General features: G+C 39.3%; 1 protein-coding gene across 1 annotated transcript; it reads right to left on the bottom strand.

Annotated features, from left to right (window-relative positions):
• Nucleotides 1-17,255: 17,255 nt before the first annotated feature.
• On the bottom strand, nt 17,256-18,193 carry LOC123785597 (olfactory receptor 4F3/4F16/4F29-like). Its single transcript, XM_045787430.2, is given in 2 exon segments — nt 17,256-18,169; nt 18,172-18,193. Coding segments are annotated over 2 exon segments (936 nt in total).
• Between the last annotated feature and the right edge of the window lie 612 nt (nt 18,194-18,805).

Genomic DNA, 18,805 nt, shown 5'->3' with positions numbered 1-18,805 from the left:
GGTTGTACAGATTCACAGTAAAAGTGGGCAGAAAGTACATAGTTCCTACATAACTCTCTTACACCTGCACACACCAAACTTCCCCACCATCAACATCACATGCTATGTTTCATAATGATCAATGAAAAACATTGATACATTATCGACCAAAGTGCATACTTTACATTAGGGTTCACTCTTGATGTTGTATATTTTATGGGTTTTGACAAATGTATAATTACATATATCCACTCTAATAGCATCATTCAGAACAGTTTCACTGCCTTAAAAATGCCCTGTGTTTCACCTATTGTCCCTTCATTTCTCCTTCTAACCATTGCTCTTTTTCCTACCTACAGAGTTTTACCTTTGCCAGGATGTCATATAGTTGGAATCATACAACATATAGCTTTTTAAGATTGGCTTAATCCACATAGTAATAAGATTTTAAGATTCTTCCATGTCTTTCTGTGGATTGATAGTTCATGTATCTTTAGCACTGAAGAATATTCCATTGTATAGATATTTCACAGTTTGTTTATTCATCTACCTGTGGAAGGGTATATTGGTTGCTTTCAGTTTGCGCAATTATTAATAAAGCTCTATAAACATTCATTGCAGGTTTTTGTGTGAACATAAGTTTTAAACTCATCTGGGAAAATACCAAGGTGCATAATTACTGGATGGTATGTTGAGAGTATATGTACTTTTGTAAGAAACTCCCGAACTGTTTTCCAAAGTGGTCGTACCATTATGCATACTTACCAGCAAAGAAAGAGAGCCCTGCTGTTCTACATCCTCATAAGCATTTGGTATCACCGATGTTTTGAATTTTGGCCATTCTAATAGGTGTATAGTGGTATCACATTGTTTTATTTTACAATTCCCTGATGCTGAATGACGTTGAGCATCTTTTTATACTCATTTTCTTAACTCTTCCTATCTCATAATTTGTGTTTACTATTTCCAGCTTAATTGAGGTATAAATGAAACTTAAAATTGTATATATTTAAGCTGTACAACATGACATTTTGATATACATATACTCTGTGAAATGATTATCATATTAAGCTATTAACATATCACCTCAGTTACCTTTGCATGTATATGTGTGGGGGAGGAGAACACTAAAGTCATACTCGGTCTGTTAGCAAATTTCATTTATACAATACAGTATCATTAGTACAGTCACCCTGCTGTATATCGGATCTCCAGAACTTATTCGTCCTAAATAACTTGAACTTTGCTCCCTTTGACTAACATCTGCCTATTTCCTCTAATCCCTGGACCCTGGCAACTGTTGGTTCTTCTATTGATTCAAAATTTTTAGATTCCACATATAAGTGACATCAAATAATATTTCACTTAGCATAGTATCCTCTGGATTCATCCATGTTGTCACAAATAATAGGGTTTCCTTCTTTTTTGAAGCTGAATAATATTCCATTCTCTGTGTGTGTGTGTGTGTGTGTGTGTGTGTGTGTGTGTGTGCGCACGCACGCACATGTATGTGTCACATTTTTGTTACCTATTCATCCATCAAAAGACACTTAGGTTGTTTCCATATCTTGGCTACTGTGAATAATGCTGCAATAAACATGAGAATGCTGTCGTCTCTTCAAGATACTGATATGGTAGTTCTATTTTTAATTTTTATAGAACTTCCATACTATTTTCCATGACAACTATACCAATCTACATTCCCACCAACAATGTACAAGAGTTCTGTTGTCTACATTTTTGCAAACACTTGTCTTTTGCTTTTTTGACAACAGCCATTCTAATAACTGTGAAGTGATATTTCACTGTGGTTTTCATTTGTATTTCACTAATGATTAGTGATACTGGCCACCTTTTTATATATCTGCTAACCATTAGTAAGTCTCCTTTTGAGAAATATCTCTTCAAGACATTTGCCCATTTTTTAATCAAGTTATTTATTTTCCATCTGTTGAGTTGTAGGTGTTCCTTATATACTTGGGTGGCTATTAACCCCTTATCAGACTCACAGTTTGCAAGTATTTTTTCCCATTCCACGAGTTGTCTCTACAAACTGTTGATTGTTTTCGTCACTGTACAGAAGCTTTTTAGTTTGATACAATCCCATTTGTCTATTTTTGGTCTTTATTGCTTAAACTTTTGGTGTCATATATTTAAAAATCATGCATAGACCAATGTCAAGAAGCTTTTCCTTATCTTTTCTTTTAGTACTTGCCCTGATTTTATAGTTTGTGCTAAGTCTTTAATCCATTTTGAGGGTTTTAATCAGGTATGAAATAAGGATCAAATTTCATTCTTCTGCATGTGATATCCAATTTTCCCAACACCATTTATTGAAGAGACAATCCTTTCCCTATTGTGTATCCTTGGTGGCTTTGTCAAAGATTATTTGGCCATATATCTTTGGTTGTATTTCTGGGCTCTCTATTCAAATGGTCCATTTGTCTGTTTTTATGCCAATACCATACTGTTTTGATTACTACAGCTCTGTAATACAATTTGAAATCAGACAATGTGATGCCTCTCGTTTTGTTCTTCTTGCACAATATTGCTTTGGTTATTTAGGATCTTTTGTGGTTCCACACAAATTTTAGGATTATTTTTTTCCATTTCTGTGAAAAATGCCATTGGAATTTTGATAGGATTGCACTGAATCTACAGATAACTTTGGGGAGTATGGACATTTTAACAATATTAATTTTTCCAATCCATGAACATGAGGTGTTTTTACATTTATTAGTGTCTTTTTCAATTTCTTTCATCACTGACTTAAAATTTTCAGTGGACAGAACTTTCACCTACTTGGTTAAATTTATTCCTAAGTATTTCAGATTGTTTGATGACATTTTAAATAGTTTTTGTGGGGTACCTGGGTGACTCAGTTAAGTGTCCGACTCTTGATCTTGGCTCAGGTCATGATCTTAATGTTGTGAGATCAAGTTCCACATCAGACTCTGCACTCAATGCAGAGTCTACTTGAGATTCTCGCTCTCCCTCTCCCTTTGCCACTCCCCTCACTTGCATGTTCAACTCTCTCTCTAAAACTAATAAATAAATTTTTTAAATAAATATTTTTGTTAGTATATAGAAATGCAAGTGATTTTCTATGTCAATTTTGATATTGCAACTTTACTGAATTCATATATTACTTCTAACAGTTTTTTTGGTGGTGTCTTTAGACTTTTCTCATATAACATCACAACATCTGCAAATAGAGACAGTTTTATTTCTTCCTTTCTGGTTTGGATGAACTTTATTTCTTTTCCTTTTTTAACTGCTCTGGCTTAACTATGTATAATAAAAGTGGCAAGAAAGCATCACTGTCTTTTTTTTTTTAATAATGATTTTTTATTATATTATGTTAGTCACCATACAGTACATCCCCGGTTTGATTCATTAGTTGTGTATAACACCCAGTGCACCATGCAATATGTGCCCTCCTTACTACCCATCACCGGTCTATCCCATTCCCCCACCACCCTCCCCTCTGTAGCCCTCAGTTTGTTTCTCATAGTCCATGGTCTCTCATGTTTCATTCCCCCTTCTGACTACCTCCCATTTCTTTATCCCTTTCTTCCCCTACTGATCATTCTAGTTCTTATGTTCCATAGATGAGAGAAATCATATGATAGCTGTCTTTCTCTGCTTGACTTATTTCACTAAGCATTATCTCCTCCAGTGCCGTCCATGTTGTAGCAAATGTTGAGAACTCATTCTTTCTGATTGCTGAGTAATATTCCATTGTATATATGGACCACAACTTCTTAATCCAGTCATCTGTTGAAGGGCATCTCGGCTCCTTCCATGATTTAGCTATTGTGGACATTGCTGCTATGAACATTGGGGTGCATATGGCCCTTCTCTTCACTACGTCTGTATCTTTGGGGTAAACACAAAGTAGTGCAATGGCTGGATCATAGGGTAGCTCAATTTTTAACTTTTTAAGGGACCTCCACACTGTTTTCCAGAGTGGCTGTACCAACTTGCATTCCCACCAACAATGTAGGAGGGATCCCCTTTCTCCACATCCTCTCCAACATTTGTTGTTTCTTGCCTTGTCTATTTTTGCCATTCTAACTGGCGTAAGGTGGTATCTCAGTGTGGTTTTGATTTGAATTTCCTTGATGGCTAATGACTTTGAACATTTTTTCATGTGTCTGTTAGCCATTTGTATATCTTCATTGGAAAAGTGTCTGTTCATATCTTCTGCCCATTTTTTGATTTGTTTATTTGTTTCTCGTGTATTGAGTTTGAAAAGTTCTTTGTAGATCTTGGATACCAGTCCTTTATCTGTAGTGTCATTTGCAAATATCTTCTCCTATTCTGTGGGCTGCCTCTTAGTTTTTCTGACTGTTTCCTTGGCTGTGCAGAAACTTTTAATCTTGATGAAGTCCCATAAGTTCATTTTATCTTTTGTTTCTCTTGCCTTTGGGGATGTATCATGAAAAAGGTTGCTTTGGCCGATGTCGTAGAGGTTGCTGCCTATGTTCTCCTCTAGAATTTTGATGGATTCCTGTCTCACATCGAGGTCTTTCATCCATTTGGAGTTTATTTTTGTGTATGGTGTGAGATAGTGGTCAAGTTTCATTGTTTTGCATGTGGCTGTCCAATTTTCCCAGCACCATTTATTGAAGAGACTGTCTTTTTCCCACCGGATGTTTTTTCCTGCTTTATCAAATATTAGTTGCCCAAAGAGCTGAGGGTCCATTTCTGGGCTCTCTATTCTGTTCCATTGATCTATGTGTCTGTTTTTGTGCCAGTACCATGCTGTCTTTCTGATCACAGAATTGTAGTACAGCTCGAAATCCGGCATTGTGATGCCCCCAGCTTTGTTTTTCCTTTTCAACAGTTCCTTGGAGATTCGGGGTCTTTTCTGGTTCCATACAAATTTAAGGACTATTTGTTCCAGTTCTTTGAAAAACGTTCTCGGTATTTTGATCGGGATAGCATTGAAAGTGTAGATTGCTCTGGGTAGCATGGACATTTTAACTATGTTAATTCTTCCGATCCATGAGCATGGAATATCTTTCCATCTTTTTATGTCTTCCTCAATGTCTCTTAAGAGTGATTTATAGTTTCTAGAATAAAGGTCCTTTACGTCTCTGGTTAAGTTAATTCCAAGGTAACCTATGGTTTTTGGTGCTATTGTAAATGGGATGGATTCCCTAATTTCTCTTTCTTCGTTCTCGTTATTCGTGTACAGAAATGCAACTGATTTCTGAGCATTGATTTTGTATCCCGCCACATTACTGAATTGCTCTGTAAGTTCTAATAGTTTGGGAGTGGCTTCTTTTGGGTTTTCCATATAGAGTATCATGTCATCTGCGAAGAGAGACATTTTGACTTCTTCTTTGCCGATTTGAATACCTTTGATCCCTTTTTGTTGTCTGATTGCTGTTGCAAGGACTTCTAGTACTATGTTGAATAATAGTGGCGAGGGTGGGCATCCTTGTCGTGTTCCTGATCTTAAGGGAAGGGCTTCCAGCTTTTCCCCATTGAGAATAATATTTGCAGTAGGCTTTTCATAGATGGCTTTTATGAGATTGAGAAATGTACCTTCTATTCCTACACTCTGAAGGGTTTTAATCAGGAAAGGATGCTGTATTTTGTCAAATGCTTTTTCGGCATCGATTGAGAGGATCATATGGTTCTTGAGTCTTTTCTTGTTGATATGATGTATCACGCTGATTGATTTGCGAATATTGAACCACGCTTGCATCCCAGGTATGAATCCCACTTGATCGTGGTGGATAATCCTTTTAATGAACTGTTGGATTCTATTAGCAAGTATCTTGTTGAGGATTTTGGCATCCATATTCATTAGGGAAATCGGTCTGTAATTCTCCTTTTTGAGGGGGTCTTTGCCTGGTTTGGGGATCAAGGTAATATTGGCCTCATAGAATGAGTTTGGTAGCTTTCCTTCTGTTTCTATTTTTTGAAATAGCTTTAGGAGAATAGGTATTATTTCTTCTTTGAATGTTTGGTAGAATTCCCCAGGAAAACCGTCCGGGCCTGGAGTTTTGTTATTTGGAAGGTTGTTTATCACTGACTCAATTTCTTCATAATTAATTGGCCTGTTGAAGAAATCAATTTCTTCCTGTTTCAATCTTGGTAGTTTATAGGTTTCCAGGAAGGATTCCATCTCTTCCAGATTGCTTAGTTTATTGGCATATAGCTGTTGATAAAAATTTCTAATAATCCTTCCAATTTCAATGGTGTTCGTCGTGACCTCTCCTTTTTCATTCATAATTTTAATAATCTGGGTCCTTTCTCTTTTCTTTCAGATAAGTCTTGCCAGTGGTCTGTCAATTTTATTGATTCTCTCAAAGAACCAGCTTCTAGTCCTGTTGATCTGCTCTACTGTACTTCTGGTTTCTGCTTGATTGATTTCAGCTTTAATTTTGGTCAACTGCTTCCTTGTGCGTGGATTAGGCCTGTCCCTCTGTTGCTGTTCCAGCTTCTTGAGGTGAGAATATAAAAACTGCATTTTAGATTTTTCTATTCTTTTGAGTGAGGCTTGGATGGCTATGTATTTCCCCCTTAGGACTGCCTTTGCAGTATCCCATAGGTTTTGGACTGTTGTATTTTCATTCTCATTGGTCTCCATAAATTGTTTAATTTGATTTTTGATTTCCTGGTTTATCGAGTCATTCCTGAGCAGGATGGTTCTTAGTCTCCAAGTGTTTGAGTTTCTTCCAAATTTTTCCTTGTGGTTGAGTTCCAATTTCAGAGCGTTGTGGTCTGAGAATATGCAGGGGATAATTTCAATCTTTTGGTATCGGCTGAGACCTGTTTTGTGTCCCAGAACATGGTCTATTCTTGAAAATGTTCCATGGGCATTAGAATAGAATGAGTATTCTTTGGTTCTGGGGTGTAGTGTTCTATATATATCTAAGAGGTCCAACTCGTCGAGTATGGCATTCAAAGCCTTTGATTCTTTGCTTAGTTTTTGCCAGGGTGTTCTGTCTATTTCTGAGAGTGGAGTGTTGAGGTCCCCTACTATTAATGTATTTTTATCTATATGTCTCTTTATTCTGGTTAAGAGTTGGCTTGTGTATCTTGCTGCTCCCCTGTTGGGGGCATATATATTTATAATTGTCATATCCACTTGTTGAATACTTACTTTAAGAATAATATAGTGCCCTTCTGCATCTCTAACTATAGTCTGTAGTTTAAAATCCAGTTTATCTGATATGAGAATTGCTACCCCAGCTTTCTTTTGAGGTCCATTTGTGTGAAAGATGGTACTCCATCCCCTTACTCTCAGTCTGAATGCATCTTTGGGTTCGAAATGAGTCTCTTGTAGACAGCAAATGGATGGGTCATTTCTTTTTATCCAATCTGCAACCCTGTGGCGTTTAAAGCAAGAATTTAAACCATTATTGTTAAGGCTGAGTACTGAGAGATATGCTTTTAATGATGCCATGTTGTCAGTAAAGTCTTTGTTTGTATTGGCTGTGACTTTCTGTTTTGTATCACTCTTGGGGCCTTTTTACTTTTATAGAACCCCCCGTAATACCTCCTGTAGGGCTGGTTTCGTGGTTACGAAATTGGCTGGTGATTGTCGATTCTGAAATGTCTTTATTTCTCCATCAATTCTGAATGACAGCCTTGCTGGATAAAGGATCCTTGGCTGCATGTTTTTCTCTGAAAGAGCTTTAAATATGCTCCCCCAACCCTTTCTCTCATTCCAGGTCTGTGTAGACAGGTCTGACGTAATTCTGATGCCTTTGCCTTGGTACGTGAGAAATTTCTTTGCCCTGGCCGCTTTCAATACTGTATCCTTGGATCTCATATTTGCGAATTGCACTATGACGTGACGTGGTGTAGGTCTGTCATGGTTGAGCTTGGGAGGGGTCCTCTCTGCCTCTTGGACACGAATTTTTGTTTCCCTTGCTAGATTAGGGAAGTTTTCAGCTACAATTTGTTCAAATATCTCTTCTAGACCTCTGTTTTTCTCCACCCCCTCGGGGATGCCGATGATTCTAACATTGGATCGTTTTGTTGAGTCAGTAATCTCCCGTAGCCAACATTCGTGGGCGTGGATTTTTTTAAGACCATCTTCTATTTTTATTTTTTCCTCTATTAACCCATCCTCCAATTCACTAACCCTTTCCTCTGCTTCGGTGACCCTGGCCGTCAGAGCCTCTAGTTTTCCCTGCATTTGGCTCATAGAATTTTTAATTTCTGTCAAATTCGCTCTCATTTCTGCCCTTAGGGATTCTATATTCTCAGTAACATTTTCCTGAATACTTTTTTCAAGTCTACTCATTATCTTGACCATTGTTACTCTGAATTCCATTTCTGATAATTTGGTTACATCCATATCCGTTACTTCTGTGGCAGAGGCCACTGACTCACTGTCTTTTCTTTGCTGGGGGGGGGGGCTTCTCCTTCTTGTCATTCTAATGAGGGGAGGTTGCGGGGTTGTCCAGAGCCCAAAATTATTGACTGGGTCCCAGGCCGTGCCCCTTGTTTTATAGGGATCTTAGAGATGTGGGCTTCTTCTTTAAAGATTTTATTTATTTACTTATCTGAGAGAGGGAGACAGCCAGCCAGCAAGAACGGAACAGAAGCAGGGGAGTGAGAGAGGAAGAAGCAGGCTCCCAGCGGAGGAACCCGATGAGGGACTCCTTTCTGGAACGCTGGGATCACGCCCTAAGCCGGAGACAGGCGCTCAATGACTGCGCCACCCAGGCGCCTCCGGTTGTGGGCTTCTTGATTTTTCAGCCTGCCTTCTGGGGGAGGGGCCTGCCGCGCCAATACTCAGGCAACCCTGTTTGGTTAGAGTCTCCGTGTCCCCTGCGAGGGAGAATGGGGATGGGCACTCTCTGAGCAGGTATTTCCAGGCTTTTGTTCTCTGGCGGCTTTCCCTGGTGGCTGGCTATGCCTCTTCTGAGGGTCAGAGCAGCAGAGGCTGAATTGTCACAGAACAGAGGGATTGCGGCCCGTTCTCCACTGATGTTCTGGCCACTTTAACTCTATTACTGTTGGTGCTGCTCAACCCTGCAGCGTCCCGGGATGTGCGCACCAACTCGGCGTCCCTGCCCTCACTTCCAGGGCCGGCGCGTCTCTGTCCTTTGTGTTTCTAATGCCGCCAGCCACCGGCCGCCCCGCACGCTCCCGGGTCTCCCGGTCTCAGTCTATGCCCGGTGATCACACCTCGATTCCGGAGTTTCGGGAGAAGCCTGGTGGCGCGCGCACCCGGTTCAGGGTCTCAGTCTGCTGTTTCGTGGGGGCCGACCGCAAGTCCACCCGCTCCCCCGTGCAGGTGGCCCGCCAGCCGCCAGCCGCCCCGCGCGCGCTCCGGGAGTTCCCGGTCTCAGTCTGGATCCCCTGAGCACACCGGGATTCCGGTGTTCCGGGAGATGCCTGGTGGCGCGCGCGTTCACGGCTCACCGGTCTCAGTCCGCTCTCTCGCGGGTGCCCTCTGTGAGTCCGCCCGCTCCCCCGTGCAGGTGGCTGCCGCTTCCCGGCCCCCAAACGTGGCGGCTCCCTCCCCCTTCCATTTATCTTCCGATATCTGTGCACAGTTTACAGCTCCCCTCTTCGTACCTCAATACTCAGCGCCGGAGATGTTCATTTGTAGAGATCCAGATGCATCATCCTGCGTCTCAGGCTGATTCCGTGGTTATTTAGGCTGGTCTGGTATCTATCCAGCTCGACTCAGGGGACCGGCTCGAAAGCATCACTGTCTTATTCCTGATCTTAGAAGAAAAGCTTTCAGCTTTGGTATTAGAGTAATGCTGTTCTAGTGGAATGTTGAGAATATTCACTCCTCTTCAATTTTTTTAGAAGAGTTTGGAAAAGATTGCTATTAAGTTTTCTTTAAATATTTGGTAGAATTAACCAGTGAAGCTATCTCATCCTGGGCTTTTTTTTATGGAAGGTTTTTGGTTACTGATTTTTTTATTAATATTATGTTAGTCACCATACAGTACATCCCTAGTTTTTGATGTAAAGTTCCATGATTCGTTACTTGTGTATAACACCCAGTGCACCATGCAATACATGCCCTCCTTACTACCCATCACCAGTCTATCCCATTCCCCCATGCCCCTCCCCTCTGAAGCCCTCAGTTTGTTTCCCAGAGTCCACAGTCTCTTATGGTTCATTCCCCCTTCTGTTTACCCACCCTTCATTCTTCCCTTCCTTCTCCTACCGATCTTCCTATTTCTTATGTTCCATAAATGAGTGAAACCATATGATAATTGTCTTTCTCTGCTTGACTTATTTCACTTAGCATTATCTCCTCCAGTGTCGATGGACCACATCTTCTTAGTCCAGTCATCTGTGGAAGGGCATCTCAGCTCCTTCCACGATTTAGCCATTGTGGACAATGCTGTTATGAACATTGGGGTGCATATGGCCCTTCTCTTCACTACGTCTGTATCTTTGGGGTAAATACCCAGTAGTGAGCTTGCTGGATCATAGAGTAGCTCAATTTTTAACTTTTTAAAGGACCTCCACACTGTTTTCCAAAGTGGCTGTACCAACTTGCATTCCCACCAACAATGTAAGAGGGATCCCCTTTCTCCACATCCTCTCCAACAATTGTTGTTTCTTGCCTTGTCCATTTTTGCCATTCTAACTGGTGAAAAGTGATATCTCAGTGTGGTTTTGATTTGAATTTCCCTGATGGCTAATGATTTTGAACATTTTTTCATGTGTCTGTTAGCCATTTGTATGTCTTCATTGGAAAAGTGTTCATATCTTCTGCCCATTTTATGATTTATTTATTTGTTTCTTGTGTATTGAGTTTGAGAGATTACTGATTTAATCTTTCTCATTATTGGTCTACTCAAATTTTGTTATTTCTTTATGATTCAGTCTTTGTAAGTCATATATTTCTAGAAATTTGTCTATTTCTTCTAGGTTATCCAATTTGTTACAATATCATTTTTCATAAGTAATCATTGTCATCCTTTGTATTTCTGTGTTATCATTTACAGTGTCCTCTTTCATTTGTAATTTTATTTATTTGTCTTCTTTTTTTTTAAGATTTTATTTATTTGACAGAGACAGTCAGCAAGAGAGGGAACACAAGCAGGGGGAGTGGGAGAGGAAGAAGCAGGCTCCCAGCAGAGGAGCCTGATGCGGGGCTCGATCCCAGAACACCGGGATCATGCCCTGAGCCAAGGCAGACGCTTAACGACTAAGCCACCAAGGCGCCCCTTATCTGTGTCTTCTTTTTCTTATTTCTCTAGCAAAATTTTTGTCTATTTTGTTTATCTTCTAAAAAAAAAAGCTTTTTTTTTCTTTCAAGATTTAAATTCAGGTTAGTTAACATATAGTGTAGTAGTAGTTTCAGGGGTAAAATTTAGGGTTACATCACTTGCATATAAATAACCAGTGCTGTTTACAACAAGCACCCTCCTTAATGCCATCACCCATTTGCCCCATCCTCCCACCCACCACCCCTTCAGCAATCCTGTTTCTTCTCTTAACTGTAGTCTCTTATGGTTTGCCTCCCTTTCTGTTTTTATCTTATTTTATTTTTCCTTCCCTTCCCCTATATTCATCTGTTTTCTTAAATTCTACATACAAATGAAATCATATGGTATTTGTCTCTCTCTGAGTTATTTCGCTAAGCATAATACCCTCTAGTTCCATCCACGTCGTTGCAAATGGCAAAACTTCATTCTTTTTGATCACTGAGTAATATTCCATTATATATAGATATGTAATTTGATGTAAGTAATAATCTCCCACATCTTCTTAGTGCATGGGTTGCCAAAGAGAGCACTGAATGAATATCATGAATACAACTAGATAACTATCAAATCATCCCAGATAGCCCAGAAATTGACCTGAAGACTGGCAGAACAAACTCCACAACTAAAGGTAGAGAAGAGGCCACATCAAAGAAGGTAGGAAGTGCAGAGATAAAGTTTGGGAGATAAACATATCATTGCTGTTGTAGGAGGAGGGAGCCACAGTCACAGAGAAGGGGAAGAAACAGACTAGCACACAAGGGAGCACATGGGGAAAATAAATCCCCAAAGCAATTGGCTTGGAAAGCTGGAGGGCCTGAATTTCATGAGTTCGTGCAACCATCAAGGCTTAAGACTTTGAGTTTTAAAGGTCAGTGGGTGTGGCTAGGATAGAGCGCAGGGATCACTGCACTGCTCCAGGAGAGAAGGCAGGCAAATAACCCACTGGCCTACAACAGGGAAATAGCAATCTGAAGAGTGCCTGGGGCACACAGTGATGAGGTTATTCATTCATCCAAGAGTACATTCCAAAGAGGCAGCATTCACTAAAAGACCCATCTGGGAATAAAAGATCTGGCAGGTGCCATTTTCTTCCCCTGCCCCTCAGCATAAGTACAGGGCCACCTTCAGGAACCAGCACAGTGCTGAAACTTGCTACCTAACTTGCTTACACCAAGCCCTGCCCTATAAAGTCCCCCACTGCGCCCAACTCCCCTACCCCCCACCTACACACTCCAGTGGAACCATCCATCTCTCCCCGTCATACTTGCTTCAGTCTCCACCTAACCCCCTACTCACGCTGCAACTCCCAACTCAGGAGTTTTGCAGAGCCTCAGCTCTAGTGGTTTTGGTGACAGATCTCATTTCAGAAGCAGACCAGAGCACATCTAGTCAAAACGGCACATTCAGGCCAGGGACTACACACTGCCCCCAAGTAAAGAGAGCCTCTGTAGACAACTGGCCCAAACAATAGAGCAGCCACAGTAACCAGCCACCCAACATGGCCAAATCCGTTTACTCTGACCTTCACCATCTCGTCTCAGGCTGGCACTACACCAGAAGCTGTGGCTGTCTGCTGAGCAGGGAGGAGCAGAGACCCAAGATAAAATAGACTTTAAAGTAAAGACTATAACAAGAGACAAAGAAGAACACTATATAATAATAAAGGGGACATTCCAATGGGAAGATATAACAATTATAAATATCTACACACCCAACTGAGGAGCACCCATGTATATAAAAGAAAAACAAACATAAAGGAACTAATCGATAATAACACAGTAATAGTAGTGACTTTAACAACCCACTTACATCAAAGGACAGATCATCAAAACCGGTTAACTGGGTGCTTGGGTGGCTCAGTTGGTTGAGCGTCTGCCTTTGGCTCAGGTCATAATCCAAAAGTCCTGGGATCGAGTTCTGCATCAGGCTCCCTGCTCAGTGGGGAGCCTTCTTCTCCCTCTCCTTTTGCTCCCCCCACTCCTGCTCTCTCATGCACTCTCTTTCTATCTCAAATAAATAAAAAGTTTAAAAAATAAATTAAAATAAACAGGTAATTAACAAAGAAACAATGGCTTTTAATCACACATTGGACCAGACGGACTTAACAAATACATACAGAACATTCCATCCTAAAACAGCAGAATACACATTCTTTTCAAGAGTACATGACACATTCCCTAGACTAGATCATATATCAGGTCACAAAATAAACCTCAGCAAAGTCAAGAAGATCAAAGTCTTACCATAGGCAGCTTTTCTGACCACAATGCTACGAAACTCAAAGTCAACCACAACAAAAAATGTGGAAAGACCACAAATACATGGAGGCGAAATAAACAACAAATGGGTCAACCAGGAAATCAAAAAAGAAATTTAAAAAAGCACATGGAAACAAATGAAAATCAAAATACAACAATGCAAAATGTCTGGGATGCAGCAACAGCAGTTCTAAGAGGGAAGTTTACAGCAATACGTGCCTATCTCAAGAAACAAGAAAAATGTCAAATAAACAAGCTAGTTTTACACTTACAAGACCTAGAAACAGAACAACAAAACCTAAAACCAGCAGAAGGAAGGAAATAATAAAGATTAAAGCAGAATTAAATGATATTGAAACTAAAAAAAAAAAATCCTCAACAAGATATTAACAAATTAAATCCAATAATACATTTTTAAAAATCATTCACCATAATAAAGTGGGATTTATTCCTGTGTTGCAGGGGTGGTTCAATATCCACAAATCCATCAACATGATACATCACATCAATAAGAGAAAGGACAAGAACCATACAATCATTTCAACGGATGCAGAAAAAGTATTTAACAAAGTACCCCATCCATTCATGATAAAAAACCCTCAATAAAGTAGGTTTAGAGGGAACATATCTCAACATAATAAGGCCATATATGAAAAACCCACAGCTAACATCATCCTTAATGGGAAAAACTGACACCTTTTCCCCTAAGGTAGAGAACAAGACCAGGATGTCCACTCTCACCACTTCTATTCAACATCGTACTGAAGTCCTAGCCATAGCTATCAGACAATAAGAAGAAATAAAAGGCATCAGATCGGTAAGGAAGAAGTAAAATTTTCATTATCTACAGATGACATGGTACTATATATAGAAAACTTGAAAGATTCTAACAAAAAAATTTCTAGAACTGATAAATGAATTCACTAATGTCACAGGATATAAAATCAACATACAGAAATCTGTTGCATTTTCATATACCAATAATGATGCAGCAGAAAGAGAAATTAAGAGAACAATCCCATTGGACCAAAAATAAGATATCTAGGAATAAACCTAACCAGAGGGAAAAGACCTTAGTCTGAAAATTATAAAATACTGATAAGGAAATTTAAGACAACACAAAGAAATGGAAAGACATTCCATGCTCATAGATTAGAAGAACAAATATCGTTAAAATGTCTATACTATCCAAATCAACCTACACATTTAACGGGGCATCACAATTCTGGACTTCAAGTTATATTACAAAGCTGTAGTCATCAAAACAGTATGGTACTGGCACAAAAATAGACACATGGATCAATAGAACAGAATAGAAAACCCAGAAATGAATGCAGAACTTTATGGTTAATTAATTTTCAGCAAAGCAGGAAAGAATATCCTATGAAAAAGTCTCTTCAACAAATGGGTTGGGAAAAAAATTGACAGCTACATGCTAATGAATGAAACTGGACCCCTTTCTTACACCATATGCAAAATGAATTCAAAGTGGATGAAATACCTAAATGTGAGACAGGAAACCATAGACATCCTAGAAGAGAACACAGGCATAACCTCTTTGACATCAGCCATAGCAAGTTCTTTCTAGATACGTCTCCTGAGACAAAAGAAACAAAAGCAAAAATAAACTATTTGGGACATCATCAAGATAAGAAAGCTTCTGCACAGTGAAGGAAGCAATCAAGAAAACTAAAAGGCAACCAACAGAATGGGAGAAGATATTTGCAAATGATATGTCTGATAAAGGGTTAGTATCCAAAATCTATAAAGAACTTACCAAACAACACCCAAAAGACAAATAATCCAGTTAAAAAGTGGGCAGAAGACATGAACAGACATTTTTCCAAAGAAGACATACAGATGGCCAACAGACAATGAAAAGATGTTTAAGATCACTAAATATTACGGAAATGAAAATCAAAACCACAATGAGTTACCACGTCACACGGTTAGAATGGCTATTATCAAAAGGACAAGATGCAAGTGTTGTAAAGAACGTGGAGAAAAAGGAACCCTTCTGCCCCGTTGGTGGGAATGTAAATTGGTACAGCCACTCTGGAAAACAGTAGAGATTCCTCAGAAAATTAAGAAAAGATCGACCATATGATCCAGCGATACCACTTCTGGGTATTTATGCAAATAATACAAAAAACATTAATTTGAAAAGATATATGTACCACTATGGTTATTGCAGCACTATTTACAACAGACAACACATGGAAGCAACCTAATCCATTATCCTAATCCACCTATCCATCAATAGGTGAATAGATAAAGAGGATGTGGTATATACAAACAACATCAACAAAATGACTCAGCCACAAAGAAAAATGAAATCTTGTCATTTGCAGCAACGTAATTGGACTTCAAGGCTATTACGCTAAGTGAAGTAAGTCAGACAGAGACAAATAGTCCATGATTTTACCGATACGTGGAATCAAAAAAAAAAAAAAAGCCGAAAACAAACAAAACAACACGAAACCAAACTCCCAGATACAGAGAACAGATTGGTAGTCACCAAAGGTGAAGTATGTTGGGGGTGGGTGAAGTGGGTCAATTGTACAGTGATGAATAGTAACTAGACTTTTGGTGGTAATCACTTTGCCGTGTACACAGATGTCAAATTATAACGTTATACACCTGAAACATATATAATGTTATACACATTAACCGCAATAAAAAAGGACGATGAAAAACCTCTAAAATGCTGATAAACCTGTTTTAAAAAACATAAACTACCAATAGACAATGAAATAGAGGAAAACATTACAAGTCTTATAGATATTTCATAATAAGAGAATATTAGGAACAACTTCTTCCAATAAATTTGATAACACCGATTAATATATAAATTTCTTAGAAGACACAGGCTACCAAAAATTGAATTTACAGTTGAAAGCCTTTCCACAGGGAAAACTGTAGGCCAAAATTCCTATGGTGAATTTTACCAAACATTTAAGAAAGAAACAATAACAATTCTACAAAACTCCTGCAATAAATTTAATACAAAGAGATCTATTCTATAAGGCCAGCATTACCCTGATACTAAACCAGAAAAAGCATTGTTTCAAAACTGATTTTAAAAACTTTCAGCAAACTAAATAGAAAGGAATTTCCTCAGCCCGATAAAAAGCTTCTACTAAAAACCTACAGCTAGTATCATACTTAACGTTGAACATAAATGCTTTTCTCATAAGATTAAAAACAAGTTAAGGATGTCTGCCCTAAGCACTTGTATTCAGCACTACACTGTTTGATCTTAGCAAGTACAATAAGGCAACAGAAATGAATAAAATGATCCATACTAAAATATGAGAAGTAAAATGTCTTTATGCACTGAAAACATGATCATCTATGACAAAAAATCCTACTTACTCTATAAAAAACAAGTAGAAGCAAAAGATTTTGCAGGTTTTCAAAATACAATGCCAATAAACAAAATATCTATTATATTTCTATATATTAGCAATAAACGATTATTATTAAACAAAAAATACCATTTAGAAAAGCACCAAAAATTAAAATAGTTAGGAGTAAATCTCAAGAAAGATATGTAAGACCTGTTCACCAGAAACTATATAACATTGCTGAAAGAAATTAAATGGGATTTATATAGATAGAAAGATATACTGTTCTCGTGGCTCACTTTTCATAAGGAATAAATACATTCAACAAATAAGAATTAGGTTACAGCTGGGACAACACTCAAATCCCTATTTGATGTCTCAAGTTTTCTGAATCCAAAATATCGAAGATAGAAACAAAAGGCTATACCATGATTAGCGAGAAGGCCTTATATTACCTATGAGATCCTCCTGTAAATCACTAGCTGTCTCCACACTCTCTTCATTGCTGCCTTCATGTCTTTATTCCTGAATGCGTAGATGACTGGATTTAAAAAAGGAGTGAGAACTGCATCAGAGAGAGCAAGAAATTTGTCCATCCGTGAACTGGGATGTGGCCATGTATAGACAAACATGGCTGGACCAAAGAAAAAAAATACCACAGTGATGTGAGCTGACAAAGTGGAGAGGGCCTTGGACGAACCACCTAAGGAATGTTTCCAAACAGTAAACAGGATGAAGATGTAGGAGATGAGGAGTATGAAGAAAGAGCCAACACAAAGGAACCCACTGTTGACAGTGCCCATGAACTGCAATCTGTAAGTATCTGTACAGGCCAGTCTGAGGAGATGAGAAAGGTCACAGTAAAAGCTGTCCAATACATTAGGACCACAGAAGGGTAAATTAACAATAAATGCTAGTTGGAACAGTGAGTGAATAATGCCAAGAGCCCAAGCAGCAGCCAGAAACAAAACACACATTCGTGGGCTCATAATGGTCAAGTAGTGGAGAGGCTTACAAATGGCAACATATCTGTCAAAGGCCATGGCGATGAGTAGCACCATCTCCACGCCACCGATGACATGGATGAAGAAGATCTGGGCAATGCAGGCTCCAAAGGAAATAACTTTGTGCTTTCTGAAAAGATCATAAATCATCTTGGGTGAGGTGGCAGAGCAGGCCCCCAAGTCAGTGAAAGAGAGACTGGCCAGTAGGAAGTACATGGGGGAATGTAAGTGAGGATCGATGGTCACAGAAAACACAATGAGGATGTTTCCAGTCATGCTTGCCACATAGAGCACACAGGAGAACACCAGGAGGAGAAGCTGGATCTCCCATGAATGAGTGAGTCCCAGAAACACAAACTCAGACACACTGAGTGATTCCTTCCGTCCATGGATCCAGCCAACTGGGCTGCCACTGAAATGATGAGAACTAACAACGTGAGGAAGATTATGGAGATGATAATAGGTCATAGAATTACTAATGTTTCGATACCCTTATTATGAATGAAAAGTATATAGTTATCTGCTTTCTCACACATATAAAAACAAAAAACAAAAATCAACACACTATCATCACACATGTGAGCTATGACATAATTCAAACCTATCACCAAAACTCTGACTGCAATGTTCTGTTCTCAAATTAACAGATTAGGCATGAACATGGATATATGAGTATCCATGACATTCATTAGCTGTTTAAATCACTTCTGATATTGACTAGTCCTCATTTCTAACATATTCCATCTTGCTTTTATGTATAATCTCATAATCCACTTCTCTCCCCAGTTTGCTCTCACAGTTTGCTAATAAAAAGTAGGAATAAGAGGGGTGCCTGGGTGGCTCAGTTGGTTAAGCGTTCAACTCTTGATTTTGGCTCAGGTCATGATCTCAGGGTCATGAGATCGAGCCCCAGGTCGGACTCCATGCTGGGTGTAGAGCCTGCTTAAGATTCTCCCTCTCTCCTCCTCTCTCTGTGCCCCTCTCCACCCCCTGCTGGCACT

Source organism: Ursus americanus, chromosome 24, assembly GCF_024610735.1.
Source record: "Ursus americanus isolate L20-20 chromosome 24, mUrsAme1.1.p, whole genome shotgun sequence".
NCBI classification, from domain to species: domain Eukaryota; kingdom Metazoa; phylum Chordata; class Mammalia; order Carnivora; family Ursidae; genus Ursus; species Ursus americanus.
The sequence above is the reverse complement of the archived record's forward strand: the minus strand, read 5'-3'. Positions and strand labels throughout refer to the sequence as shown.